The sequence below is a fragment of the Populus euphratica genome, unplaced genomic scaffold (genome assembly GCF_000495115.2).
Source record: "Populus euphratica unplaced genomic scaffold, PopEup_1.0 scaffold1451.1, whole genome shotgun sequence".
NCBI lineage: Eukaryota > Viridiplantae > Streptophyta > Magnoliopsida > Malpighiales > Salicaceae > Populus > Populus euphratica.
The window spans coordinates 17,458-28,552 of NW_011501297.1; the positions used below are offsets into that span (position 1 = coordinate 17,458).

General features: G+C 30.2%; 1 protein-coding gene across 1 annotated transcript; it reads left to right on the top strand.

Annotated features, from left to right (window-relative positions):
* Nucleotides 1-7,270: 7,270 nt before the first annotated feature.
* Nucleotides 7,271-8,654, top strand: LOC105117618 (uncharacterized protein At5g19025-like). The gene has a single exon (XM_011015350.1). The coding sequence runs from the start codon at nt 7,718-7,720 to the stop codon at nt 8,423-8,425; it is 708 nt and encodes a 235-aa protein (XP_011013652.1). The 5' UTR covers nt 7,271-7,717; the 3' UTR covers nt 8,426-8,654.
* Nucleotides 8,655-11,095: the final 2,441 nt, after the last annotated feature.

Below are 11,095 nucleotides of genomic sequence, written 5' to 3' on the forward strand. Positions count from 1 at the left end.
GATTTTTTTTTAATTTTTGAGAGACTAGGCCATATGTGTGATTTTTTTTTTTAATGTTTTTATGAAAATCATGAATTTTAATACCGGATTTGTATTTTTACAGTATAAAAATACAAACCAATATTAATCAAAATGCAGTAAAAAAATTTGCAAAAAATCAAAGATTTTTTGAAATAATTTTTGAATAAAATTTCTTCTATTTTTTTAGGTTGGAGCTAGCCATCCTAGCCTAGTCGCTGGCCCTAGTCAGTGACCAAACTAATCCATGCACGTGTAAAATGTTACGTGTTCATGGAATAGTGCGAACGTAATTAAATTACCTTCGCATGATTCATGCTTGTTTTTGCAGATAGTAAAAACAAAGTTGTTAGGTGACTAGAGAATAACCATCCTTAGTATTAGTTTTCTTGTGTTTTCTTTTTGTTTTTTTTCATGGAATAACATACATTATTTTCATTGCAAGGACATGAGAAGGGAAGTGAACATAGCTGATTATGGAGAGATAAAGACGATGATGGTGCTGTGTATTCTACTTTGCTATTCGGTCTCTCCTCTTCTCTTTCGTTCTTCTCCTTGTTTAGCCTTACTTTGTATTTTACTTGTTTCTCTTGTATCTGTTTTATTTCCTTTCTCCCCCTTTCTATTCCTTACACTCCCCCTCTCTATTTTCTTCCTTTTTTTCCCTCTGTCATTCTTCCCCCCTCTGTGTAGTACATCCTCTGGCTTTTATAGCTAGAGGATGCAAGTGTTTTCCTTTGTAGGGATGGAGTAACGATAGGAGAGATATCACGCATAGAACATAGCTCCTTGATCACCGCCTTCGCTGCTACAATCGTTTCTCCACTAGCTACAATGTAACATCTGGTTAAAAAAATAGTGAACAGTGTTGAGCGAAACGACACCGTTTTGTAATTTTGAATAATATTTTCAATTTAATCCTTAGATATGTATGTAATTTTATAATCAAGCCCCTGAAAAAATTGTAATTAGAGCCCTTGATTTTTGCATGTTTTTCGATTTAGTCCTTGGTTTTAGACTGTTTTAATTAAGTCCTTACTCAAACTTTAATAATTATACAAGTAAGCTCTTGATTTGACTAAATCAACTCTTCAAAATTATAATTGGACCCCAGAAATTTAATTTCTTCCCATAAATTCTAAATTAACTTAAAAAATTAATTTTATTGCAATCAAACCCTCCATAAATTCAATTAAACCTTGGATAAAATTTAATTGAGTTTATAAATATTTGACTTTGAACTTTTCTTTCTCAAATTAAATTTTTCTTGTCCCTAAGGCTCTCATCAATAAAACATATATACTATCAAAATTTCAAATGTGTATTCTACTTCGCTATTCGGTCTCTCCTCTTCTCTTTCGTTCTTCTCCTTGTTTAGCCGTACTTTGTATTTTACTTGTTTCTCTTGTATCTGTTTTATTTCCTTTCTCCCCCTTTCTATTCCTGACACTCCCCCTCTCTATTTTCCTTCTTTGTTTCCCCCTGGCTCTCATCAATAAAACATATATACTATCAAAATTTCAAATGTGTATTCTACTTCGCTATTCGGTCTCTCCTCTTCTCTTTCGTTCTTCTCCTTGTTTAGCCGTACTTTGTATTTTACTTGTTTCTCTTGTATCTGTTTTATTTCCTTTCTCCCCCTTTCTATTCCTTACACTCCCCCTCTCTATTTTCTTCCTTTTTTTCCCTCTGTCATTCTTCCCCCCTCTGTGTAGTACATCCTCTGGCTTTTATAGCTAGAGGATGCAAGTGTTTTCCTTTGTAGGGATGGAGTAACGATAGGAGAGATATCACGCATAGAACATAGCTCCTTGATCACCGCCTTCGCTGCTACAATCGTTTCTCCACTAGCTACAATGTAACATCTGGTTAAAAAAATAGTGAACAGTGTTGAGCGAAACGACACCGTTTTGTAATTTTGAATAATATTTTCAATTTAATCCTTAGATATGTATGTAATTTTATAATCAAGCCCCTGAAAAAATTGTAATTAGAGCCCTTGATTTTTGCATGTTTTTCGATTTAGTCCTTGGTTTTAGACTGTTTTAATTAAGTCCTTACTCAAACTTTAATAATTATACAAGTAAACTCTTGATTTGACCAAATCAACTCTTCAAAATTATAATTGGACCCCAGAAATTTAATTTCTTCCCATAAATTCTAAATTAACTTAAAAAATTAATTTTATTGCAATCAAACCCTCCATAAATTCAATTAAACCTTGGATAAAATTTAATTGAGATTATAAATATCTGACTTTGAACTTTTCTTTCTCAAATTAAATTTTTCTTGTCCCTAAGCCTCTTATCAGTAAAAAATATACTATCAAAATTTCAATTCTTGTATTTTTGAACCTCTTCAACTAATTTCTTATTATTTTATGGGCATTCCAACATCTTTTTCTCACTCCTACTATTTTTTGAATTTCTTTTGAATACATACATACATATATATATATATATATATGTATTCAAAAGGAATTCAAAACATGCGTACGCATAATCAAAACAATGCTTACGAAGCAAAACATCATCAATGTCTTGCAAAGTAAGCTTGTAAATAAAAAAAAAAGAAAAGAAAAGAAAATGATCTCATTATCTTGGACGATCTATTTTTTGAAGAAAATTGTTCTACTTCACGAGCAACATGCCTACGCATACTGAAAGTGGTCCATTTTCAAGGGCGACTAACCTACAAACTCACACTAGTTTATTTTTATGGGCGAATAACCCACACATGTTTATTCTGGTTTATGTTTAGGAATGACCGGCCCTCACACACACATGGTTTATTTTCATGGACGACCTGCTGTCATAATCAAATTAGTCTATTTTCACTAGCGACCTACTCATATATGTTCATCCTGATCTATTTTCACTGTAAGAGTTGTTGGAGAATGGATTTATCCAACCTAATAACTCATCTTAGGGAGCCCTAATATTGTTCATAAAGGAGAAGGATGACATATTTTAGTTGTGCATAGACTACCGACAACTAAACAAAGTGATAATAAAAAATAAGTATTCATTACCTAAGATTGACAATTTATTTAACAAATTAAATGGGGTATAGCTGTTTGCAAAGATTGATTTAAGGTTGGGGTACCACCAATTAAGAATTAAGGAACAAGACATCCAAAAGACAACCTTCAAGACTCGTTATAGGCACTATCAATTCTTAGTAATGTCTTTTGGATTGACGAACGCTCCTATAATATTTATGGATTTAATGAACAAGGTCTTTCGACTGTATCTGGATAAGTTTGTAGTAGTATTTATTGATGACATCCTAGTTTATTTCTACTCCCAAGAAGATCATAAGCAACATCTGAGGATAGTATTGGGAAACATTGCGTAGAAATCAATTGACCAAATGTGAATTTTGGCTATTTGAAGTGGTATTTTTAGGCCATATTATATATAAATTGACCCGTAAGGGAGTCAAATTTGATTAGACAAGGGAGCTCAAAAAGATTTCTTAGAGCTTAAGAAAAGATTGATGTTAGCCTCGATGTTGGCCCTCCAAAAAGGATCGAAAGGATTTGTAGTGTATATTGATGCTTTAATAAAGAACTGAGGTGCATACTAATAAAGTATGACAAGATAAGCCTTTAGACAACTGAAGACACGTTAGATGAACTATCTGGTACATAGCTGCAATTGTATTTGTATTACGAGTTTGGAGACACTATTTATACATGACTCAAGTATAAATATTTACTAACCACAAAAGCCGTATGCACTTGATGCCACAGAAGGAGTTGAACATGTGCCAGAGAAGATGGGTAGAGCTAATCCAGGATCACAACTGCATAATCAATTTCACCTAAAAAAGTAAATGTTGTAGTTGATGCCTTGAGCTAAAAAGGCAAGGAAGTGATAAATGGGTTAATAGTATGAGACTATAGGAAACTTTTGGAGTTAGAAAGTTTAGAAGTCCCAACTAAATATAGGGGTAAGGATAAGGGGCTTGTTGTTGGCTTGCTTGAGGGCCTAACCATTTTTATGGGATAAGATCTAGGAAGTGTAAGAACAAGATGCGAATGTACTTAAAAAGAAAGAATAAGATGAAATGAAGTAAGGATTTCCTATTTAGAATGACAGAAAATGGAATAATAAGATTAGGAATAAAGTATATTGGCCCAATAACAAGAGTTGAAGGAGGAAATACCTAAGGAGACCCATGAATTGAAATTGAACCTTTTTAAGAGTTGATCAAATTCTAGAAGGAAGAATTGATCTTCAAGTAATTTTTGAACAAACCATAAACAACTTTACATTGTCTAATAAAATCCATGGATTTTTTTCAAAAAAAATATACCATTTCCTTTGCATTCATGTCTTTTAAGAAATCCAATAATTATTATAGTTTATCAGGTGTTAAATACACTAAAGAGAAGTACGAGAATGAGAAAGATTGATTAAGTGTTTTTCTATAAGTGAGTGTGTTATTTTAAATTTATGTTATTTTGATGAAATTATCGATGCAATTTCTCAATACTAATTTCTTTGGAAATAGTGATATGATAAAATTATAACAAAGAAAAATACATATTTGTTGAAGCATTTTAAAATAATAAAGTTTTTATTGTTGTTAATAATGAATTATTTATCCTTAAGATTTAATTACTCGTCACTTGGTGCATATAAGATGTTTACAATAATCCTTTCAAGATCCTAACAACACAATTTTATTTAGATTTATTTTTAAATGAGGTTAATGAACTCAAGATAACACGTTGAAGTACCTTTCAACAAAATCAAACTTAACTTATAAATTGAGATGAAAAACAAAGGTCAAAACTAAAGTGAGAAAAAATGTAAAAAGCCTAGAAAAACACTTTAGAAAACTCTTCCAAAAACTATTTTTTTATAATGAATTTTTGGAAGCAAGATTTACAAAAAAAATTAATTTTTATATAAATACTAGAATAAATTCGCTCCATTATCAATTTTGATTACTTGCCATAAAACTAGAATTAAATTTGACAACTTTGATTTTAAAGAGTTAAAAAACTGTTATACTAAAAAAAATTGAAGAAACTTATCAAATATAATTCTAGACAAGATAATAACTTGAAATAATAATTCTTATTAGACTAGATCCATGTCCAAAATTAAATTGAAAAAAAGTAATTTTTAGCCTCCCAAAAGCATTTTTAAAATAAACCCAAATTCAAGCTTAGATGTACATGTGGTTCTATAAGGGTTTAAGCCTAGAGTTTACTTTACTTGGAATCTTTTCCTTTGAAAAAGCTTACGTGTTCTTTAGACTCAATTTTAATTTTTTACATTCTCTTAATATAAGCAAAATTTAATTCTCTTAATATAAGCAAAACTTATTTCTTTTTTGTGTAAGATATAATTTTTTAGAGGATTTTAGATTTCTTTAAAATATATCAACTAATAATTATTTGAGATTAATTTATCATTCATAATTTATTTAAATCATATTAATATTTCATATTAAAAAACTCTTATTGGAAATTAAATTTTAAAAAAGTAATTATGTATTTCATTTTGAATTTGATCTCAAATATGATCATTAATCATATTTGGAACAATTTTTTCAACATTAGCTTTTAGATGAGAAAACATTCATATATCAAAACATTTTCGAAGGGCAACTTATTTATAATGAAAATCCATAAAAAAAGAATTTTTTTTTTACTTTCCTGTACTCTTTCAATTTTCTTGGTGAACCCCTCCGGTATTTTTTTGTTTTAGCTTGATTCATTCCATTTACTCTTCCAATTTATTTTAAAAATATGGTTTTCACCTATCACCATTCACTCTGCCAATCATTTTGATTGTGTCTTTATAATAATTTTTCCTATTTTGATTGCTTATAGTCCTTAAGATAATCATGATAAGACAGAATCTAAAGTAAAATTAGGCAACTTGGACTGACAAAAGAAAAATAGTCGAAATAATAATCAAAATAATCCATATCTAAAGTATAGAAAAGAGAAGAAAAAGAAAAGAAAAATGCAGAAGGAATGATGCCATTGGTGAAAGCTTATGGAAATCTTTAAATAAAACTACATAGAGAGGGAGAAGAATTTTATAAACTTTTCCTTTAATTTAATTTAAGTATCTGATTTAATTAGAGTATTGGATGTTTATTTATTTATTATTTTATAAGTAGGAAAATATATTATGTAATTTATAATGATGAAATAAAGACATGTTTTATTAAAAGTAAATGATGTACGAAATGATATAATTATAGACTTTTCCTTCTTCTTCTTTTTTACAGTAATGGATATTATAGAGGTGGGGATATGTATTATTTTAGGAAATGATAAATCACCGGACAAAATAACATAATTATTAAAAAGATATTTTTTATGTTTTATTCTTGAAATATTTATTACTATCCACTTGACATAAATTTTTTTGTTCTTATCTTCAATTTTTCATAATATTTTGTGTAATTTTTATTTTTTTGTTTTTTTGAGAAAATATTTACAAAGACTAAAAAAAATGATTTTCTCTGCTCGTGAAAAATTAATTTGAGATTTTATATGTTTTTATTAATACATATGATTTTTATTTTATTTATTATAAATATATATTAATATTTTAATTTATAGTTATATTTTTTTTATTTAATGTAAAAAAAATACATTAATAACATATCTGCAAAAATATTACTCAACAGGCAACAAGATAAGTGGAATAGTCACATTAACACTATTTTTAGTATTTATTGGCACATTTAATTTATAAATATAATTTTTTTTATTAGAAAACCTGTATATTTATTTTTTGTAAAAAAAAAGTATATAGACATGTGAGTTAAATTCTATTTGTTATATAACAATAGTGAGCTTATAACATAACAAATATGTTGAGAATTTAAGTTTAGCTTGATAATAATTATCAAGAAAAAATAAAATGAACTATTTCGAGAGGAGATTGAAATCTGAAACTAATTAAAATATAATAAAATTTAAACAAGTTAAGCTTGAATCTTATACTTAAGAATGGTCATAAACATGATAACCGAACCATCAAATCATTTTAAGTGGAATCACCTTTTACACCAATAATAATAATAATAATAATAATAATAATAATAATGAAGAAGAAAAGATGTCGGCCAAGCCCAGAGTATACCCCACCAAATCATTCAAGCATGATTAGTCCAAGCCCACTTCATATCAGCCCGCGTATGTGACCACCAAAAATGGTGCCTTCTCTTTATTTATTTATGTACTTCGAAACCAAAACATAAACAAACGAACAACCATAACCGACTGTTGTAGATTAAAAAAATAGAATCAGAAGGCTAGTTAATGACTCTTCTCTGCTCCTTCTTGGCTCGGCAGCTTCATAGCCGGCCGGCCGGCCCTGTTAAACCCATTTAATTCAATCCAAAAACACTCAGCTAAAGATCGATTCTTTTTCCTTATCCTTTTGTGGAATCATTTCAGTCTTAATTGAGATATAGGGTCTTGTCTAATGATTTGTTGCTGGAGAGACACACACGTATAGGCACCGACAAGTTTGCTGCCTTTTGATCTTCAAGAGTAGGTGAATTTCTTGATCTTTCCGATATTTTACGAGGTGGGTCGATCTGAGTTTAGCTCTAGATTGGTGGGTTTCAATTGTTTTTGTGATCTGGACTGTTTAAGATTGCTGGGTCGGCGTCCTTTTTACTTTTCAAAAAACATAATTATTGGGTTTGATTTGAGATGGTCTATTTCCATAGCTCAATCTCGGTCTGCAACTCATTTGACCAATCATCAACAGCTTCCATGGCAAATTCTGTGAATTCCAGTGAGTTTAATCCAAAATCAAGGCACAACAATAATCATGTGCACAAGAATAGGAAGACAGTGAATGGCTCGAATTCTAAAACTATTCCTGTTTGTGATAGATCTCAATCAGCTGTTATTGATATTGTGATCTTGATAGCTGTCATTGGTGCTTGTGGATTCTTGTTATTTCCTTATATCCGGCTTGTAACACTTGGTTTTATTGAATTTGTTGCTGCTATTCATTATGTGGTCAAAGAGGAGGTTATGAGAAATCCAGTGATATATGGATCTATAGGGATTAGTTCTTTATGTGCTGTAATAGTTGCCTGGATAGTGATTTTGTGTGCTGCTAGGAAATGTGGGAATCCGAACTGCAAGGGCTTAAGGAAGGCAGCAGAATTCGATATCCAGTTGGAGACCGAGGAGTGTGTGAAGAATTCTAATGGTACCTTGGTGAAAGATGGACTGAAAAGGGGCCTTTTTGAATTGCCTCACGATCACCATCGCGAATTGGAGGCTGAATTGAAGAAGATGGCACCAACTAATGGAAGAGCTGTTCTTGTGTTTCGAGCAAGGTGTGGATGTTCTGTAGGAAGATTGGAAGTTCCGGGACCTAAGAAGACAAAGAAGATCAAGAAATAGGATGTTACTTTTGTTGTTAATTCTATAGGGATGATACAACCAATAAAGGAGTAGAGTCAAAATGGAGAGAAGTGCCTTCTCCATTGGATCTTCTCAGAGCTAATGTGTTCTTAAATAAGCTCATGGAAATAAGTTGTAAGGGATTATATATACATTTGGTTATATTGGAGAATGTAAGAATCCTTTCTTTCATCAACTTGATATAATAATCCGTTTCTTTATTCCTGTATTTGGTTCTCCATTTTTGTTTTGAAATAGTTGACCATGCAATATATCAAATCTCGTTGAAATATGGTGATTGTTCTCGGTTAACTTTAACCCATTTATTGTTGAACTTGATATTTCATAATTGGCGTGATCTTATTATAAACAAGCTCTTGTTGAATAGGTCTGGTAAAAGTAAAGTGCAAATTTGTATCCTATCATTTTCCCTTTGCATAAGTGATGGTTCTGCAATTATGTGCTTTGGAATCTATAAATGATTATGTAATGGCAAATCATAAAACTTTGGGCAATGATTGCATAACATGGAGCTTTCTAAATGTCAAGATTCATCGAAGAGATGAAACTTCTGTTCTGCACTCTGAAGTATAGATTTTGCATGATCTTCTTTTCTGCACTCATTTTGCATGACATCAAGCAATAGTTATTTCACTGTACCGTACAAACTTCAAAATTCTAAATAAGTTATTGCAAATAGTTCTGCGTATATATTAGTCATTCAACTCTACCATACAAATTTCAAAATTCTAAATAGGTTAGTGCAAATAGTGCTATCTATATAATAGATAAGTAAATTTTGGAACTTGAAAAGGATGGGGTGCGGGTGGGTTACAGAAGTAAGGCTATGTTCAATAAGTAGATGGTCTATAGCTCCTTGTTCTTTATTTGGTGTTCGATGTCATTTTCAGACTTGGCATGACGATGGAAAATAAAGAATTAATAAATTTTTCATAGAAAGGTTTTTTCAGTTGGCTTGTGAAAGCAATGTTGTGTGCCTGAATTAATTGTAGGCCCTTGTTGGCAACAAGGAGGTGGCTCTTCTGCAATTTTACGAGGGTATGGTGTTTACCTACACAACAGGAAAGATTCTTTATCTAGTCTGTGAATATAATTCCTTTTTTGGGTCGGCAACAGAAAGGGGTTTTTACTGAGCTGAAAGGACTTTTTCCCAAATCTATATTTTATCATTGTTATTATTTCGATGACACCTTTTTCTCTTAAGCTGGAGGAAAGTTTTAAATTGCCTCTCATCTCTTCCATGGGAGCCACTTACAGTTGAAGAGCACACTCTTAGAGTTTGATTTATTGGTTCACGTTGTTGTTTCTTTGCAAAAGAGATACAAACTTGTCTAAATACAATGATTCTCTGTTGCAATTTGCAAGTATCCTGTAGCATCACCAAAGAGGAAATTTAGGTGCGCTTGAATTTTGATGGTATTTGTTTTAACTTTAGAAGAAATTAGCTAAAACTTTTATTGATAAAAAGTCTGATTATATGGTCACAAATCTCATATACAAGAAAGACAGATTTAGAAATTCTGATTATATGGTCACAAATTCTATATACAAGAAAGATAAATCTAGAAATATCAAAGAATTAAAGTTTGATATAAATGTGACATAAATATTACCAGAATCAAAGCATCAACACTATTAAAATGAATCGTCATCCAAGTCATATCAATTCATGAATAAAAAATATAAAAAAACACTTCAAGATTAATTTGACCTTGATAAGTCAAATTTATTTTCTGCTAGAGTAAAGAGAGAAGTTTTGTATTATGCAAACTATAAATTTATTCAAAACATCATGATTTCAAAAGTTAAAAATCTAAGAACAGGCAAAATAATCTTATTTATACTAAGTAAAAATATCTTAAACTAGCTGGAAAAACAATAAAAGAATTACAAATAGAATATGAAAAAGAATTATAAATCAACTAGAAAACTACAATATATCCTTATTGCAACTCTTAGTTGAAATCAGATTGACTTGAAATCTTAAAATGACATAAAACAGAATCTCTAGAAATGTCTAGTAAAATTTCAATTCAATCTAATGGTTGAACATGAAATTATACTTGTTAGGATAAAACTGTACAATAGAAAAACCAGCCCTAAAATCCTTCTAAGAAAAAGATTTTGGAACATTAAAAGAATCATTGCCACACTAGAAAATTATGTTGTTGCTCATTAAAGATCCTTGCAGAACTAGAAAACTCCTAAAAATAGGTTGTTAAATATCCTTGCATTATGAGAAAATAATCCTCTAGTCCACAAGTCAAAAGACAATAAATAACAAAAAATATATTGCATTTTCTAACTTGTATCGTGATACCTTTTAGAACTCTGATAGACCTAAAATTTTAACCTAATATAGAATAAGTTTTTCTGGAAAATCTCGGTAAACTTTCAACCTAGTCCAATGGTAAGATTGAGAATTATGCTCGATAACATATGACACGACTAAAAGATTGATGTCTTCTCCCAAGTGCAGGAGTGTCAAAGTAATAAATAACTCGGCAAGACCGGGGTCGAACCACAGGGAGGTTAATTGAACAAATTATGAACAATTATAAACAACAACAATAATAATAACAACAACAACAATAATAATAGTAATAACAATAATAACAATAACAATAATAACAATAACAATAACAATAA